Source organism: Penaeus chinensis, chromosome 20, assembly GCF_019202785.1.
Source record: "Penaeus chinensis breed Huanghai No. 1 chromosome 20, ASM1920278v2, whole genome shotgun sequence".
In the NCBI taxonomy this organism is placed as follows: domain Eukaryota; kingdom Metazoa; phylum Arthropoda; class Malacostraca; order Decapoda; family Penaeidae; genus Penaeus; species Penaeus chinensis.
The window spans coordinates 22,508,096-22,528,095 of record NC_061838.1 but is presented as its reverse complement, the minus strand read 5'-3'; the positions used below and the strand labels follow the sequence as shown (position 1 = coordinate 22,528,095).

The window sequence follows — 20,000 nt, the reverse complement described above, 5'->3', positions numbered from 1 at the left end:
AATTACCTGATAACCTTGTGTTTTCAGCTGAAGTTTAAGAGTAGGGTATGTGTGCATGTTGGTAGTGATGTCATAATATTCTCTTTGCATGTAGATAAGATTTTTCTTCTTTTTATGTATAGTTTGGTTTGAGATGAATACTCTTTTAAGAGAAGTGAACACTACTCTTTTCTGTTGACATTTTAGGTGTCTATAGAGAAGAATAGTAATTAATGGCTCTCTTAAATTATATTGATCTTAAGCTGGGATAATGTATCACCAGAAAAATTCTAGATGAGAATTATGTTAAAATACCTGATGAATTTCAGTGGGTGCCGCTGTCTGAGGCCAAGTCAGGTCGCATTCACATCCGAGCCACTTGGTTAGATCTCAGTGACACTGCTGACTCTCTGCAACTGGTGAGTCTTTGATTTTCTTTATTTTTACAGTGGTAGGGTTTGAAATTTTTTCAAGAAGAAAGGTTACAGATATTATCTGGTATTTCTCTAAATCCCTTCTTTTCCACAGCAACTTGAGGAAATCCGTGCTCTTCAAGTGACAACAAAGAACCCACTTCACAGTGCTGTGCTCATGGTCTGGGTGGATTCTGCCAAGAAACTCAATGTAAGTTAGCAGGCTTAGAACTGTGGTGTATCTTTCTTTTTTCTTTATGATTAATCCAAATGTCAATACAGTTTGCTATTTGCATTCATAAATCTGACATTTGCAAATCTGATTAACCCCAAACTTTGCCACATTTTACTTAAGGGATCAGAGTTACTGAAAATATGAATGAGACATGAAAATACCTTTAAAAACTTCATAAGTACGTAATAACAATAGAAAAAAAAAAAAAATTTGAATAGGAGATAAATGAACGGCAAATAGGTATTTTTGTAGAACATCAAGTCTGAGCATCCTCCACACAAGGTATATCTGACTACTAGTGTAGTTATCATATATATTTGTACTTTGTAAAAAAAAAGTCAAGAGACTTGTGATACTAACCCTTGTGGACTTATTTTTTGCCATCAGAATGGTGTGATAATCATAGTCTGGTGTAGGGTATCACAGTGTATTACATAAGTACTGACTTTACTTTGAATATATAGTTATTCACCAAGTAATTTTCAATGATCTGTATAGAATGATCTTGGAAATGATGCGACTACCATATCCCATCTGTACTATGCACTCTTGAACATTTCATGTTTGTTGAGGGGTTGAGGAATAGAACGTCATGAATATTAAATGCCAACTCTGTTTTTCTTATTGGCTCTATTATTCTTTCTTTTGTTTTCATTCATTTAAGAGGAACTGAAGAGGTTGGCACATAATGACACAATCTCTAAAGGATTAGCAGATTTAGAATTAAAGGTTTTGTGCTTGATAATGATTATGATGGGAAACATTGCTAAAAGTCTTAATTTGAAAAGGAATGTGAATATTATATTGAAGTTATACTATATTAAGGGCTGTGTTAAAAATGATATTTCCTTATGGAATGTTATCACTGGTATTTGAAACTTGTTTCCTAAAAAAGATTCCTAATACAAAATCTATAAATCTTTTGATGTTCTTTGAAATATTGTTTTTTAAGTTTAGATATCAAGATCATGACTAAGATAAAAAAAAATTTGTATTATTTATATTTAAATGGATGTTCAGATTTCTTCTAATGACGAGCAATTATATCAGGGTAGATATTTAAATGATAATGATGATGATTATAGTCTTGTAGGTGGCTAAGGTAATGCCTGAAAAACTGATCATGTCAAAATATTTTAAAATTGATATATATTTTTTACCTAGCATATATGTAATCTAACAGGGATCATATTTGGGAAAATAATAAATGGGGTTATGCAGTTACTGTACAGTAAGTAACTATTTACTTGCAAAATAGGTGGGAGTTACAGGTAGGAAAACAAGGCTTAAGACTATTCTGGAGATGGAATAAACTGGGCAATAGTATGACTAAACAAATACATTTTCTTCTTATATTTTTTCTCATGGTAGGATGTCTCATATTATCAGTGGGAAAAAAAGTCATTAATTCTAATTGTAAAGGATGACAAAGATGGCCTTCTTTTAATATGCTCAGCTTTAATATGTTGCTGGTTCTGCAGTTGAAACCTGTTTTTATCTTCTATTTCCATTTTATTTGCTCTGCATGAGCACTTTTGTGTAAGATTGCTTTTTGATACCTAAATGTTATGTATGACAGCTTTGCTAAGGGTATTTCCTTGTTGATTTTTCATCAGGTTTATATCTATGATATTGAAAATGCTAAAAAAAAAGGGAGATGCAGAAATTGGAATGCATGATGAATTAAAAATGCCCATGCAGAAGATCTTGGTTTACTTTGTTCTTGACAAGGAAACCGTTCCAGTAAGAAAACTAAAAATATTCTTTTCAGAGAGGCTAAGTTATTAGATATGATGGAGAGATTATATGTATTCTGTTACACCGCGTGTATATTATCAGCAGCGGTAATGGACGTCAGTTTGTTACAGAAAAATCATGTAGTAGCTGATCGGTCAAGTAGTATTATCTTTCCAAGTCAGTAATGTATTACTTTACAAGGCATTATAGCTTATCACGTTTTAAGGTCAGTTGATGCATTGATGATTTTGAAATTGGTTTCATTTGCATTATGCATCTTATTTTTTAGATTAATTTTTGTCCCTCTGTGCACAAGCATGTTGTAATATTTCCTTTTGTTGATTTAGCAATAGATTGCATTATCATTATTCCCCTGTAGCCATGGGAAAAGCTATGCTTGTAAATTAACCCCTTGGTGACGGGTGTAGAAAACTATAAAAAAACTCTATGCTCTGGCGATCAATGGCAACGTGCCGACTTTGAGCGCGGGAGTTCAGTACATCAAACTGAATCACCGCCTTGGAGCGCTTTGGCACGCTGCCGCGGCGTACAGCCACGCGCCACATTTCGAGCAGTTTGTTATGAGGTCTAGAGACATGACCCGTCGGGAAGGGGTTAAAAATCAAAATTACAGTATGCCAACATTGCTCATACTTGTGTATTGCAGTTAGTACATTTTCAATACAGGTAATGCAGGTAATGCTAATTTTGCCTTTTTGAGGTAAGCAGTATGATATGAAATTTATTATTTCCTCTTAAAGTCTGGTGCAAAGGTTATAACAGTGATGTGTGATCATACCTGATGGCTGTAACCTATGCACCAGAAAGAAAACGAACATATTTCATGTTTCAGATGACTTATGTTACTCTGAATATGAAAATAAAGTATTTTACATCTTCTGTTTTGACTGAAAAATTTATATTGATTTCTTGTAAAAGATTAGGAGAAATCCTAATGGAGATACTTAGTCCTGGAATGATGTGGGTTAAGTGAAAAAAGCTCCATGCAAAAAACTAAAGCATCGGAGAGAATTGAAAGTAGAACAAAAATAACTTGACCCTCTATATAGATGTATTCTGTATAGGTCAGTAAATATTTGCCACTATTCAGATTCCTGGGGCAGTATTCACTTTGTGATTTTGTCTATGATTTGCACATGTCAATTTGCATATGTCAATTAGAACATTGTTATAGATAATATTTAGAAAGTCTGTTGTAATAATATAACACAGTTAATATGGCAATAAATCTTAGTTACATTATGAAGGTAATATTACATATTTAGTTTATCTAAATGTAATGTGGCATCCCAATGTTTGTTGTCACTGCATCAGTTGTGAAAGCATGTAGCATTAATGTATTTTTTTTAATAGAGTATAGCAGGAACAATATAGGAGACAGCCTTGTTAACTTGTGGAAATAGATAAAAAGAAGCCTCCGAGCTTTCCTTTTTAGATAATGTAAAATAATCATCAACATAGAAAAAATTACACAAGAACAAATTAAAGACAGTCCTGAGACATGAATAGGAAATATCAGGAAAAATGTAGGAAACTGCGAAATTAAGCTTTGATAATAGATAATTTTTGATGTAGAATTAGCTTCAAATTTGTGCAAATCTGCATTGTAGTTTTAAAGACTGTCCCTACATGTGTAGGACATTTCTACACCTGGCTGAGTCATAAAAAAAAAAAAAATATATCAGAGACATTTTCTTGGGGAATCTTTGTTAAATTTCTTCACTCTAAGACACATGAAGATGACCATAAATAATGAACTTCGGAGGCCATTCTGACTTACTGTCAACCATTAACTGATCCATTTCCTACATATTTCATAACCGATAACTGACTGCAAACAAGTGGGTGGCCAAATTACAATGAAATACATCTAATGAGTAATATGTATTAGTAAGATTTATTGCAATGGTTGTTTGTTATATTATTACAGTCTGTTATTGTTTATAACAATGTAAATGTTTGATCTAATTAACATTGAGATAATGGCAACAGCGCAAATAATAGACAGACTTGCAAAGAACGGTCATAGACCCTTTATGAACACTGCCTCGTGTACTTCACATTTTTTAAAGGTTGAAAGGAATGTTTTATTTGATTAACTTATTCCTTTCTCAGTTGGTTTATCTACTATATGAATGTAAATTTGGTAGTTCAGTAATGTGCATATTGCAAGGAATACTGCATGACTTGATTTTATTTTATTCACATACGGAATAAGTGTTGAATTAGTTGTTGAAATTCAATCACTAATTGTTCTAAGCATGAAATATACTATATAAAGATATGTAGCTTCTGTTATTGTATAAAAGTATTTGCCTATTTTTTCCTTATCTTTTTTTTTTATTTCAATTGTAATTTACTTAATTTTTTCATTCATGTATCAAGTATTAATCACAGCCTGTATGTTCTCTTCTTCTTCATCCTCTTCAACAGCCGTCACATAAGGTAAAGAAGTGTAATGTTATTGCATGCCTGTGAATGTCGCACTTAGTCGCAGTTCCTTTTGCTTCTTTGTCTTGTCACTGTTTGATTTCAGAAATGAAAGTGTTTTATGTTTTATCTCTGAGTAGTATTGGTCATCAGTTTTGCTTTACAACCTTATATTGCATGTAGAGGTTTGTGCAGGGAGAAAATGTGGTTGTGGGGAATATTTTATTGTGGTGAGTATGGTTTTAGTCTATTAATTGCATAGTGTGTCTATCCTTGTTTTGCAGGTGCTAATTGTACATATCTCTGTCTACACAGGCCTCACAGAAGAGTGAACTAACCTGCTATGTGATGATTTTAATTTGTGTATATTGTGGGTTGGAATGTCCATGTGAATTCATTCACTTGTTTAACATTTTATAATGTATGTTTTTGCTCATCCCTTATATCCTTTGCTGACATTTGATGTGTTTTTAAAATCTTCAAATTTTATATGTATTATTTGTTTTGGCTAATGAATATCAGTTTGGGAAAAAAAAATCCTGCATGGCCAACAGTGAGTGTGAGTGCTATTAATCATTACATTATGATATCTACAGAATCCATAACATGGCAGGTATTTTCAACAATTTGCTTAGTGAATAGCATAAATGGTTTAAATGTAGTCAAAGTGATTCATTGTTATTAGGCTGGTTATATCAAATGAATTGATAATGGTGTTTTATGGTCTTGCCATTTTCACCTTTATTGTATATGACTAATTTGACAATAATTCTTCCTTTCCTATATTTCTTTAGATTTTCTTTTCTTGCATTTATAATCTTTCTTCATAAGATCAGAAAACCTTTCCTTGATAGTCTATTTAGTCAGACATATAACTGTTATACTGATGAGACCCTTGTCTATGCAAGCCTCAGCTTTTAAGAATATGGGGGTTGCATCCATTGTCAAATCAAGGGTTAGGCCTGTAGATATATATCTGATGTTGGAATTTCATGTTTTTTTTACAGAAATGACAAATTTGATATTTCAGAGTAGAGAAATAATGTTTTTCTTCATATTATTAATTTAAAGAAATTTACCATCATAATGGATTATAAAAAAGATGTCTTTTTTTAGATAACCTTTTTTTCTTGAACTTATCACATCTTCAGATTAGTTATGAAGTGTTGTACTCAGGCCTTGACTTTTCTTTGACAAATCAGCAAAAGAAAATGATCAAAATTATCAAAATATGCTATGAAGAATTGAGAGGGTCTTTGCAAACAGATCCAGCCAACATTGCTTGATTAAATAGAACTACATCTCTTTTATTCTCGTGAAAATGTGTTCAGTAATATTTGAATTGGCTTTTGGGATTTTATTTTGTGTTTGCATGTCCCATGGATGTTGAATTGTTGCTGTGAATGAATGTTGGTGACTTTCTAAATGTAGCTTTTATTACAGTAGTTTCAATGTGACTGAAAGCCATAAAAAAGGATAACTGTAATATGTCCATTGTCATCATGTAGGTTTACTTCTAAAGTTAAAGTATTCTATTATTTTCATTGTACGAAGAATTTTGTCCTTGTTGGACTATATGTACTGAATTTACAAGATTGTTTTACTTATCTTCATATTTAGATCTATGTATTTTTTTCACTTCAAAGCAAAGTCAAGTAATGCAATGCATGCACTATATCCAGAGAATACAATGTGTATATATCAGCAAATTTTAATGAACAATTTTTCTCTTATCCTTTGGAATTGTGGATGCCAGGAAAGGGCGAGCCCTAAATTTTCTGGGCGGAAAAGCAAGGTTTGAGTACAGCTTTATGCAGAATCTCTCCTCGTGTTCCCTTTATCTTGCTTGGACAGATGTTTAGTTCAGTGAATTATCTTTCCACTTGTACTTTTACTTTTACAACCCAAGACAGTTGATAAACTTTAGTGGTTACATGGTCTGCCTTTGCATCAGTCATGTCTCTCTGTGTGTGGTGTGAGACATTTTCTTCACCATTTCCCTCTGTATTTTATGCTTGTAATTTCCCTCTGTTGAAAGATGATGTTCAGAATTAGGAGCTTATAGTGCTAGATGTGATTGCTCTACTGATGGCAAAGACCAGAATCACATATTTGTTTTGGGACTTTGGTGTATTGCTTAAATGGTGTCATAATGTTGATTTCCTCTAGATTTTTAGATTTAATTTCTCAGGGAAGCTGGGATATTTTGCAGAAATTATTGTAAAATGTTGCTTTTATGGAATATTTGTTATTTTTGTTATTTGTGAGTGTTAGTTTCTTTATCACATTTGTCAAATCTGTAAAAGTGCTACTGAAATATGAATGCTCACAGAACGTTCATAGACAGGATAATAGTAGAGTTTATTTGCAAATGAATGTCCTGAAATTGTGAAAAGATTTTATCAGATTGATTATATTTCCAGCAAATCCCAGATCCATTTGTGAGGCTCTATGTTGGTAATGAGAAGGGAGAAACAGCTGTACGGCAGCGAACAAATGACCCAGTCTTTGAGGAGGGCTTCACCTTCCTTGTCCGTAACCCACGCACCCAGGAGCTGAAGCTTGAGGTATGTTTCAAGATTCCTTGAAATTTGAAAATAAATTCTTTTAGGCTCCTAGAAAAGTGAAAATTAAGGTTATTCTTATTTTGATAATTTTTCCTTTTTCCTTTTTCTTTTTGTCTTTGTTTTTTTTATTTGTATAATTATGTACTCTCTCTTATTTCAGGTAATTGATCAGAAGACTACCCAGATCCAAGGTAAGGTGGAGCTAGACCTCAACGTTTTCTTGAAGGAGCGTAAAATGGAAGTCATTGGTGAAGACTACAGCCTAAGTGGGGCCTCAGGAGGTCTGTCGACATTGAAACTGAACATAACTTTGAGGGTGAGTGCATATATGAAATCCTTTCCAAGTCAATGAGTATTGGTCATGATAGATATGACTCCCATATCTTGTTTATTATATATATATATATATATATATATATATATATATATATATATATATATATATATATATATATATATATATATATAAAGATCCTTTATTTTGTCTAGCTGGATGTGATGTAATGTATTTATAATAGTTTCTGTAAATGCAGTGCCTCTCCTTGATCTAAGTTTTTAGATTTTTAGAAGTCATACCATGGTTTTGTTTTTCACAGATCTTGAAGACTGCTCTCAAAACTGATGATGGAGATGGTGGTCCTCAGGAAAAGGGTGAGACGGAAATCTCATCCTCATCCCCTGCTGCCATATCAGAACCTCCTCCTTCCTCTTCCTCCTCCTCCATGCCACCATCCACACCTGCACCTTCTATCCCATCCAAAGAGTCAGTTGGCATTCCTGATCCTATTCCTGCTGATGTTCCTGAACAAAAGTCTGCCCCTGTAAGGGAACCTGGGTCGTTGGCAGACCAGAGCGAAGGCCCAAGTGTGGCCACAGATGCTGGTAAGACACTCTCATGATGTCCAGGGCTCAGAGTTAGTAGATGGCATGACCATGGACTGCTTGTCCCTCAAAGTAGTGCAGCTCATGAGTCTTTGGGCTTTCATTTCCATTTTCTTTGTTGAGATTAAGCTTTTACAGCTAAATGCATGTTTTGGTATGCCTTATCAGTGCAGTAGAACTTGGATTTTTATGGTAGGAATCGTCATAAACTGAAGAGATAATTGCTTTACGTACATTTTTTGTGTAATTTTTGGAACTAGGTTCAGCTCTGTGTGTTCTTCTATTTATTACATGGTTATGTAAATTGAGTGCAACATTGGAAAGGGTGTCCATTTGACCTAGTTGTTCTAGAGTCTATAAGTAATTTTTTATTGTTTTGAATTTGGAGGCATGAACTATATTAGACATTATTTCTTTAAAATACTAGCCAGTGTGGTATGCTTGCTTTTCATAAGCTATTTGCTGTATATATACTCTTGAATTTGCACATTAACACAAGGAATATATATGAACATGGTGTGAAGGTTATGCCAAACTTATCAAATCCCATTTTTTTATTCTAATATTTCATCCCCCTAGACTTCTCTTGTATCCTGTTAAGTGATTTGATTTTATAACAAATGTTAAGAAATGCACAGCTGTGAATGTAACAAGAACAAAAGATGGCAGATAAAACAATCAAATACATATTTAGGTTGGAATTTGAGTGCTGTACACAGTCAGTGGTGATTGTGGCTAAGAATATGTTATAGACCATAGATCCTTTATTATAGTTGAATGCAAATAACTTTCTGCAGTCTCACACAAATTTGTATTTATTGTTTATTTATGAAGGGTTTACATATTTTCTTAACTAAGAATTAACACAATGTTGATGGGTCATTTTAAGGACTGTATTGTCCCAATCACAGGCTTGCTACAATCAAACTGCTGTTTATATATGTATGCAGTTATGTCTGGATGGATATGCATATATATAAATTCTTCTTCTTCTTCTTCTTCTTCTTCTTCTTCTTCTTCTTCTTCTTCTTCTTCTTCTTCTTCTTCTTCTTCTTCTTCTTCTTCTTCTTCTTCTTCTTCTTCTTCTTCTTCTTCTTCTTCTTCTTCTTCTTCTTCTTCTTCTTCTTCTTCTTCTTCTTCTTCTTCTTCTTCTTCTTCTTCTTCTTCTTCTTCTTCTTCTTCTTCTTCTTCTTCTTCTTCTTCTTCTTCTTCTTCTTCTTCTTCTTCTTCTTCTTCTTCTTCTTCTTCTTAATAATTATTATTATTATGATTATTATTATGATTATTATTATGATTATTATTTAACAACAACAACAACAACAACAACAACAACAACAACAACAACAACAACAACAACAACAACAACAACAACAACAACAACAACAACAACAACAACAACAACAACAACAACAACAACAACAACAACAACAACAACAACAACCAAACTGCTTGTTTTTGTTATATTAACTCACAGCATTCAAGGAATTTCAGTAATCTTTTAAGTTGTCTGGTCTTAATATAATTATACCTTGAATTTCTGCATATTGCATAAACATGTCTGCATAAAGTTTGTTGTAGGGTAATGATACTTCTAACAGAAAGTATATCTTCACAACATGGATCACTTTTATTCTGATTGTCTTTAAGTTAGAGTGCTTAACATTCAGTTTATTTTATTATTGCTCATATGTTTTTGATATCTTGATCTTCTCTGGTAAGTTATTTGATTGACAACTTGATTTACAAAAAGTTACATCATAAACAAATAATCTATGTTCTACTCTGATAAGAGCGAACGAAAGTTAAGTATAATGCCCTTATCTGCATTCATTTTTTATTTATTTTAAGTTGCTACTTAATGCAGAATCTGAAATTTAAGTTCGTTATAGACATTCTTTTATCTGCATGAATGTTAGGGGAAAAAAATTAGTAAATAACAATTTAACATCTTTTATATATAATTTTTTGAGAAGGAGCCCTGGATAGTGAGAGTTGATAATCTGTAACAGCAACCTCCACACACATCAAGGGGTCATAGAAGCTGGGCTTGATTCCCTGCATGGTGTGCACCCTCCTCCCCCCTCTTCCCATGTGCTTCAGTAACATCTACTGGAGTAAGCTTGGCCTATCTCATCCTCTGTGTTTTTCATCCTCTTGGTTTGTGTCCATTATTTATCAGGCAGTTTGTAAATTATGCATATTTTTTTCTCTTCTAAGTATTTGTCTGATAAGGTCTTTATTAATGCTGAAATACAAAAACTGCTTGCAGTGTGGTGTTATGTATAGCTTAGCTTTTTGAGCAGATACTAAATGGCATTGCTGTATAAATTGTTATTTTCCAGAAATATTACAGTCCCAAGAGCTTCAAAGTAGGTTTGAAAAATGTGAAATTTTCTTTGATTAAAGTATGTTTACATGAGGAAAAGAAATGAAGTAAAAATAGGTTAAGAAATATAATTCTGTGTACTGTCCACCTCTTGGGTTTACACTTTAACCATAGGGAGGTGATAAAGTTTTGCATCCTTTTTTAATCCTGCTATACTCCATTTGTTCAGTGTCTCTTCTCACAGAGTGCATAAAAAAGACCATTCCTTATCTAGTTACTGGGTTTTCTTTGTATGCCATAATTATGTAAAAAACTAGTTGAAGTTTTCCCTTGACTCCATTATGAATTAGTGAAAACATTTTCGACTTGTAATGTATATGAAATTTGGCAATGAAATGCACTGATAAAAAAGGATGCAAGATGCATGAAAGCTTACAATCATGTAGAGCCCATACCTTCATATAGTATATATGTGTATTATATATATATATATATATATATATATATATATATATATATATGTGTGTGTATATATATGTATATATATGTATATATATGTATATACATGCATATATGTGTATTATATATATATGTATATGTATATATATGTATGTGTATATATATGTATGTATATATATATGTATATATATGTGTATATATATGTATATGTATATATATGTATATGTATATGTATATGTATATATATGTGTATATATATGTATATGTATATATATGTATATGTATATGTATATGTATATATATGTATATATATATGTATATGTATATGTATATGTATATATATGTATATATATGTATATGTATATATATATATAAATATATATGTATATATGTATATATATGTATATGTATATAAATATATATGTATATATATATGTATATATATGCATATATGTATATATATGCATATATGTATATATAGATGTATAAAAGTATATATATATGTACATGTATATATATTATATATGTATATATATTATATATATATATATATTATATATGTATATATATTATATATGTATATATACATGAAAATATGTATATATAAATGAAAATATGTATATATAATGAAAATATGTATATATATGAATATATGTATATATATATGAATATATGTATATATATGAATATATGTATATATATGAATATATGTATATATATGAATATATGTATATATATGTATATATGATATATATGTATATATATGCATATATGTATGTATAGATGTATATAAGTATATATATACATGTATATATGTTATATATGTATATATATGTATATATGTTATATATGTATATATGTTATATATGTATATATATGAATATATGTATATATATGTATATATATTATATATGTATACATATGTATTTGTATATTTATTTATATATAAATATACATATGTATATGTATGTATGTATATATATGTGTACATATGTATATATATGTGTATATATATATGTATATATATATGTATATATATGTATATATATACATACATATATATATATATATATATATATATATATATATATATATATATATACATGTTTATGTGTATATATATAACATACATATATATGTATATGTTTGTATATGTATTATATATGTATAAATATGTATTTATATATGTATAAATATGTATGCATATGTATATGTATATATATACATATATATGCATTTATATATGTATATATATGTATGCATGTGTATATGTATATATATATACATACATATATATATATATATATATATATATATATATATATATATATATATATATATATATATATGCATATGTATATATATAATCAGTCTGGGATTCAATATGTAGATTATTGATGTTTCTCTTTTTACTTTTAAGGATGTATGGGTTCTTAATTGAGATGTTTAAAGTGTTTTAAGCATTTGATGCACACTCAGTAATTGGATCTTGTGATTGATTTAAAAAATTTGGTGCACAGCTATTTGGTGCACAGTGTTTATTTTATGATTCTTAATAGGTTAAATCATATTTTGACCTTAATTTAGTACTTGAATGTGCATCAGACTAATATCCTTGTGATGTTGAGAGATGCTTTTTCCTTCCATTGTAATTAACTCTTGTTAGAGGAAAAATGGTCCTTCCCTTTGGTTATTAGGACTTGTGTTACAGATGTGTCTGTTCCAGCACCAGGAGGGGGCATAGAGCCTCCCACAGAGGTTACTTCTGTTGAAGAGGTGATGTCCACAGCAGCTACTCCTCTGATGCAGATGTTCCCCTCAGCAACATCCAGCGAAGAATCATCCATCAGGCAGAGGACAACGTTGGTCTTTTTGTTTTTTGTGTGAAATAATAAAACTTGTAACTTGCTTATAGACTAACTATATTGTGATATTAGAGGTAATAGTATTGTAAAACTGTTAAGAAAACTGATATTAGATTTGTATGTGAAATTTTTCATACACTTTATTAAGCAAATTGAAATCAAAGAATAGACATTATATTTTGTCGTACTAATCCCTTAGGCCTGCAAGCAATGCTGGGATACATGGGCTTGGTCGTGTTCAGCTGACAGTCAAGTATGGTCCAAGGAACAATCTCATCATTGTTGTACATCAGATTGAGTGAGTATATATTTAGTATACAGGAAAATGTATGATGTTATCCTCTGTGCAGGAATTTTTCAACTCAAGTATTATATGTAGAAATTTATGTTTTGCTGAATACAAGATATGAATGTTGGACTGCAGTTGTTTTTATTGTCCTGTAAATTTTTCTTTAAAGATTATTTACAAAATAACACTTCTTCTCTCCCAGAAATTTGCCAAAGGAAGAGGATGGAGAGCTGCCTGACCCCTATGTGAAGTTGTACCTCCTACCAGACCGCTCCAAAGACAGCAAGCGAAAAACTGATGTCATCAAGGATGACTGCAATCCCAAGTATGATGAGCGTTTTGAGTATCCTATCCCGCCCAATGAGCTGACACAGCGCACTCTTGAAGTTAGTGTCATCAACAAGAAGGGACTGCTCTTCCTGCAACGATCACCGAAGATGGGTCAGGTGAGGCAATTTTATTTACTACATTCTACTTTTTTATTTGAAATAATAAACACATGTGCAGGACTTTATATCTCAGAAGCACTTGGAAGCCAGTTCAGTCACAGGTAATTTATTTATTAATGTTTTTATGAATTTTTTTATGTGCTTTGGAGAGATTAATTAATTAACTCATTGTCACTGGGGAAAATGAATAAAAAATGGGGAAAATGCTGTGCTCATTTTTTGTGAAATGTCTCTGTAAATAGATAGCTCTGCTAGTGCTTAGCTTAGTAGATCTTATAAACCTTACCTGATTTCACCCTTCCTTGAATTGGCGGGAATTTTTGTTTTTCATTAGTGCAATGAATATTGATGGTGTTATTTTTATTTTAAACAATATAATTACTCTAATGTTCTAAACAGTAGTAACAGCAAAATAAGATAACATAAAATATTTTTGTAAATCAATGAAAAGTGTTAATGAGAGGCAGTACTCGTAATTGGCTCATTGGTGACTTAGTATAAGTGTAGCCATCTATGTGTAAAACAATTAAACAAATGTAAACTCACAGTGGGCATGGAATGTCCGTACATGCCATGCCTGTCGGCAATGGGTTGATTGTGCAAATTAAAAATAGAAAAATTATTTAAGCTTTTGATTCATTGAAAATCAAGTTATGAATTTTGTTATTAAGATAAAAGATATTTCCAAGAATTTCTTAATAAATTGAGACAGAGCATGAACTTTTTATGAACCTTTCATTTAGTCAGCTGTTATAGTATTCATATTCATCTGCGTATTTCATAAAGGAGGCATCAACAGTAATTTTTGTTGCTTTTGTAAGAATTAACTGATTTTTAATAATGTTTTCAGGTCAGATTGGACTGTGGCCTCCTTGACTCCAGCAAAATGACTCAGTGGTATGACCTTGCTCCAGCTGCGGATGATGACGAGGAGTGAGGACGGCAAAGTGTGCTAGGCCGAGTCGGAAGTTGGCGAGGGAGCCTTCGCCGAATTACTAAGCTGGCTGATATTGCAAAGACTAAAAAGAAAAAAAAAGTATGATTGTTTAAGCTAGCTTCAAATGCTTCTATGGATGTATGATTTTCTCGCAAAACTGATAGTACTGGTAGCATATGTTTAGATAGTGTTTTGATTTGATTATTTTGAAACATGGGAATGGTGAGGCAAGAATACAGGCTGATGAACAGTTAATTGCGAGACAAGAAAAATGCAGATAATAACACACAAAGAAAATTTTACCCATGCAATGCCTGGAATGAGCAAACACACTTGGCCTGCACACTTGGTCGTACAATAATGGTTACTGAGGGTCACATTGATACCAGAATCAATGAAAAGCAGTGATCTTGCTATTTGGTAGAACAGCTTATAGGCTACTAATTAATATTCTGTTCTCTCTTCTGTAAAATCCCATTTCTTGCTTTCCTGCAGCTGAAGTTATGGCACTTGACACAAATAATGAAATTGTAACTTTCATCTATTTTCTTTATAATGAGTTTTGAATGTAGGTAAATATAAATTGATATTATGGAAGTCCTCATTTTTTCTTGTAGGTATCACCACAAATTAGTTTAGAAAAAAAATCATAGTAAATTTCAGTATTGTGTGGCCTTAAGTAGTGTGTTCTTCAGTCCAGGGTTATTTTTATATTTGCCTTATAGATAACAGCACAAATAGGAGCTTTTACAAGTACTTGCATTTTACTTTAGGTTAGTTTTTTATAGAAAATTTTCCAAGCTTATTTTTGTTATTGTCATTCATAAATTTCACCATTCACTGTGCCCATCATTCAAAGAAAAGAAAAAAAGATGGGTGCTCTTGCATCTCTCACTCATCTCCCTAGTATATATTATGGTTGTGTGTAGGACATGGTAGACAGGAAGAGTGGATCGATATCCCATAGGCCTGTGCGTGTTCATTCTTTAGTAATCTCATAGTTTTACTATTTAGTTCAGATTTGCGTGCCAATTTAATAGCCAACTCTGGCTGTTATTTAAATGTGTCCTGCAATTATTTTCTTTTTCACACATTACAATAACTTGATGTTTGCCTGATTTTTGGAGCTTTTGCTGAAAAAAGAAAAGGTGAAAACTTGAGTTTATTATGTAGTTGTTGCAGCAAAATATCTTTCTCAGGAACAAGAGAAGCAACAGGCTGCTGTGTAGATGTATGTATAGTGAGAACTATAAAAAAAAAAGCTTAGTTTCCTCAAAGTAACATGTAAGAATGAGAACAAGATAATTCTCAATGGAAAAGACACAAGAATTTAGTTAACCAGTTAAATGGCATCATTCATTCTTGAATGGAAAATTATAACATTGCTTGTGAACTTTAATTTTCATTGAAGAGAAATTAAGGTAATAATACAAGGCTTAGAAATTATGCCAGGTTTGTCTTTTCATTACCAACAAATCAAGGTATGAAACATTATTTGGACAGCTTATAAAACTTCAGGATAATAGAAATTACAAAGAAGACAGCTTAGGCAGCAATATATTTATTATCTTTCATACATGAATGGCGCTAAATCTTGACTAAATATGTTTCCCAGTAATTTTTGGTTTGATTTTTCAAATGCACTGATCACATGGTTGAAGTTCTTATTATAAACCATGTAATATATTTACAAACAAAGTTTTGTCACATTTTGCTCTACATCCCATCCAGACATTCAGATAATGTGAGTTGTTACATTGCATTTTGGGGCTTAGGTCATGTAATAACATTTTTGATTGTGACTTTTTGGGGAAGAATTATCTTTAATAATTGTTCACTTAATACCAATGTTTAGAGAACCTCAAAAGTAAATGCAAAGTATTGAATGAGAATATACAACCAACACTGATAGTCATCCCAAAGGGTATTGGTCATTTCTTCCCTTCATTTATAATAAATGGTTTGTTAAATTCAGTAGGGCAATAGGGTTTCTTTTTAATTGGTGCTATAGTATTTTAGTGAGAAATTTTGCTGTTGATCTTTTTCAATGTTGATAATTGGTAGTAAAATTAACATAGAAAGACAATGAACTACTTATAATATGACGTTACATGCATTATAAATTTGCCTTGCTATATTAAACGAAAAATAAGACTGCCTTTAGTGTATAGTTTGTGTACAGTATATTAAATATCTATCTGTTAGATTTATGCAGCTTGTGATGTTTATGCTAAGATCTGAAAGTGTAGTTGCTGTTTACTAAAATTTCTGCAAAATTTGGCCCTTTGTGGTAGGCTTCATCAGATTGGCAAGCACTTAATAATAACACATGTTTTTGTTCTTTCCCTCATTAATTATTTTAATCTCGCAATGTGTTGCATTTGCAAAACACATTTAAAATTATAGTGATACAAATCTTTTGAGTTCTTTATCTCATTGCATAACATGCAATCAAAAGTCATAGGTTATATGATAGAAAAATCTGTACAGTTACAAGTAAAACATAATCTTGAATGGTATGCCTTATTAAAAGTAGTGTTATATTAGATACTTTGTCCAAAAAGAGCTTGATAAAATGTATTACCAATCTATGCTTGTAACTTGAGAGTAAATCAGGATATGCTTCAGCTTACATGCAAATGTGTGTGGATGTTTGTGAGTACTCATGTTTACAAAGGTGGTTGACTGTATATGTGTGTGTGCATGCAGATACAGAAATATATGTTTGTATAAGCTTTACTTGTGTTGTTTATTTATACAGACATATATTTGTTAACATCTTTCCTTTATTGTATTGTCAAAAGTTACAGAAAATTGTACTTAAGAGGTTTAGGATCATATTATATATCTACCAAAAGATTATTCTTTTGTTTCCTTGATTTTTACATGTTAGATGGATGAACTAAAATCTGAGAAATATATTGTTTTCTGCAGTTATTTGGTGCTAAATACAGCCACCAAAAATAAAGTTTTGTTGAATTTGTTTTTTTTTTTATTTGTGTGCTATGTTGAAATATTTAATTTTGGGTAAACCTGTTTTATTTACAAAAACAAAATCTATCACTGAGAAAACACACAAAATGATGCTGATTTCAGAAAGGGGGGGAAACAAATAAAAAATAGACTTTGGCTTATTATTGGTCCAAACACATGGATGATCATAATTTCCCAGGATGTTATCAAGAAAAAAATATGGATTAATAAAAAAACACCAATTATTTTATTTCCGTTTCATTCATAAGCCTAATATGAATTTTCCGATATTGCATATATACTGTAAGCTGTAAACTAACGACAGTGTACCAAAAAATTCTGCAACCTGATGTCTATTTTAACTACTTCTTTGTGATAATTGTCCTGGTGAAGGTTACTATAGATGGATAATAAAGCTTTTTCAAATTTATATTCAGATTATCTTTTCTTTATCCCTAACTCTAAGATATATGAATTACAAAAAGACTACAGAAAATAGGACTAACTACTTTGGATAGTGTAATAGTGAAGTTAGGTAAAGATGACTTTATAATTTTGAGCAAAAGAAGAACAAGAGGACACGGTAAAAATTTGAAAGTAAAAGTCAATATGGATGTCAAAAAGTTGTTTACTAAACCTATCTACTGAAATATAGAATAATACCCAAATAATGTGCCAAATTTAAAAGGTAATATGATTAATTTACATATAGCAGACTGGACCCCCTGAGCTTACCTACATACAAACACATAAAAATAAACACAATTACAAACACAAACACACTATGTGGTGCAGGGGTAGTGTCCACCCACCAATCTTGCTGACCTGTGTTCGATTCCTGCATTGCTAGTGGATGGTAACCCTGGCCATTCCTTATACATAGGGGATAGTTAAGAAGCACAATAAATAGGGTCCTAACCACTGTTTAACCATCTGCCCCAAGTGGACTCTACTCCTGTTGCCCTGACCAAGGTCAAGGTCAAACTTATAATCTGGGATAATTCAGAATTGGCCAACTTAGGATCATTCTGGCTGCTCTCAGATGGATGAAGGTTATTGATGATTTAACAAGTTTATCCAAGTACCACTGGCTATGCACCTCTGACAGAAAGTACTGAGGCAAATAAATCCTGGTTGTCCCATACAGCCAGGATGTTCATTTGCTATCAGTTCAAACAGCCGTTACTAGCTAAGAGCATGGACTCCCTCATCTAAGCTATGTCGCACAGGATATGAGCCTGCTTTCCGACAAGAAAGAACGATTTTAATGATTCAACCAAGATGAGAGCACTTGGGATGCACAGCGGCAGAGAGGAAGTGAGAACCATCCTTCTAGCTAGATGATACTCAGATGTCTCACACACACACACACATAGCTCTGTGTGTGTGTGTGTGTGTGTGTGTGTGTGTGTGTGTGTGTGTGTGTGTGTGTGTGTGTGTGTGTGTGTGTGTGTGTGTGTGTGTGTGTGTGTATGTGTATGTGTATGTGTATGTGTGTGTATGTGTGTGTGTGTGTGTGTGTATGTGTGTGTGTGTGTGTGTGTGTGTGTGTGTACTGGCACTCCCTGCATCAATACTAAGAGGCACTGGAGTTCTTTCTCACATTAATGGACTTTGAATGACAGACCCTTCTTGTTTTTCCATTTATTATTTTACTAGAACATAAGACCTTAGAATCATTACATAATTATATAACAAAAATCACGTATGCTATAAAAAATGACCAAACTAATGACATGAGAATACGTTAGCCATTTGGTAATCATCAAAGATATATGCAGAAGAAATCAAAACAAGCTATAGTAATCGTGAAAGCATACCCTATTGTTTTAGGATTATGGATCTTTTTGTCTGGCTACTTCAAGTCTTAAACACACGACACTACGTTATCTTCCTGTCTACTGATGGATTATACTTAAGTTCCTAAAAGTTTTGACACAAATAACTAGGTTCTCACTGTCTATTTATCTCTTGAAGAATTCTGAATCCTGTGCTTAAGAACAAATTATCCATATAATAAAATGTTCACTTCTTCTATTTCTTCATTTGTCCCATTAATATAAAACTCAGGAGATATGTATCAATGATAAGATACGTATTTCTGTTTTGTAATTGTTATTCCTTTTACAATTCATTTCTCTTTACTGCTTATAACAAGAAAGAGTCCATTTGTAAGTCAACAGTGAATACAAGAATTAAAAATTAGCTTCATTCCGTAGCAATACTCTCATTATTCTCTGCAACTGCTTTCCTTAGGATCTGCAAACCGAGAAAATGAATTAGATGTAAACTTATCACACTTACAGATGCTATATCATTATACTAAATAATAACGTTCTCCTAAATATATCGGAAAAAAAAAGTTCCTTGAATTTTTATAAACTTTGTGTTGACAAATTTTCTAACAAATTTCTACAATAAGTAAATAGAACAAGATA

At 31.7% G+C, this 20,000-nt stretch overlaps 2 protein-coding genes across 12 annotated transcripts in view; one reads left to right on the top strand and one right to left on the bottom strand.

Annotated features, from left to right (window-relative positions):
• Nucleotides 1–17,992, top strand: part of LOC125035849 (extended synaptotagmin-1-like) — a 75,540-nt gene extending 57,548 nt beyond the window's left edge. The window contains 10 exon segments of the mRNA XM_047628137.1: nucleotides 309–398; nucleotides 508–603; nucleotides 4,819–4,830; nucleotides 7,239–7,382; nucleotides 7,543–7,698; nucleotides 7,979–8,264; nucleotides 12,761–12,911; nucleotides 13,114–13,212; nucleotides 13,406–13,649; nucleotides 14,503–17,992. Coding sequence (XP_047484093.1) covers nucleotides 309–398; nucleotides 508–603; nucleotides 4,819–4,830; nucleotides 7,239–7,382; nucleotides 7,543–7,698; nucleotides 7,979–8,264; nucleotides 12,761–12,911; nucleotides 13,114–13,212; nucleotides 13,406–13,649; nucleotides 14,503–14,589 — 1,365 coding nt within the window. The 3' untranslated portion in view covers nucleotides 14,590–17,992.
• A 1,199-nt stretch (nucleotides 17,993–19,191) lies between these two features.
• The window catches only part of LOC125035850 (extended synaptotagmin-2-like), a 16,797-nt gene continuing 15,988 nt past the window's right edge, over nucleotides 19,192–20,000 (bottom strand). For all 11 annotated transcript variants that reach the window (XM_047628141.1, XM_047628140.1, XM_047628138.1 and 8 more), the window contains one exon: nucleotides 19,192–19,821. In XM_047628141.1, coding sequence (XP_047484097.1) covers nucleotides 19,771–19,821 — 51 coding nt within the window. In that variant the 3' untranslated portion in view covers nucleotides 19,192–19,770. The remainder of the gene's footprint in view (nucleotides 19,822–20,000) is intronic.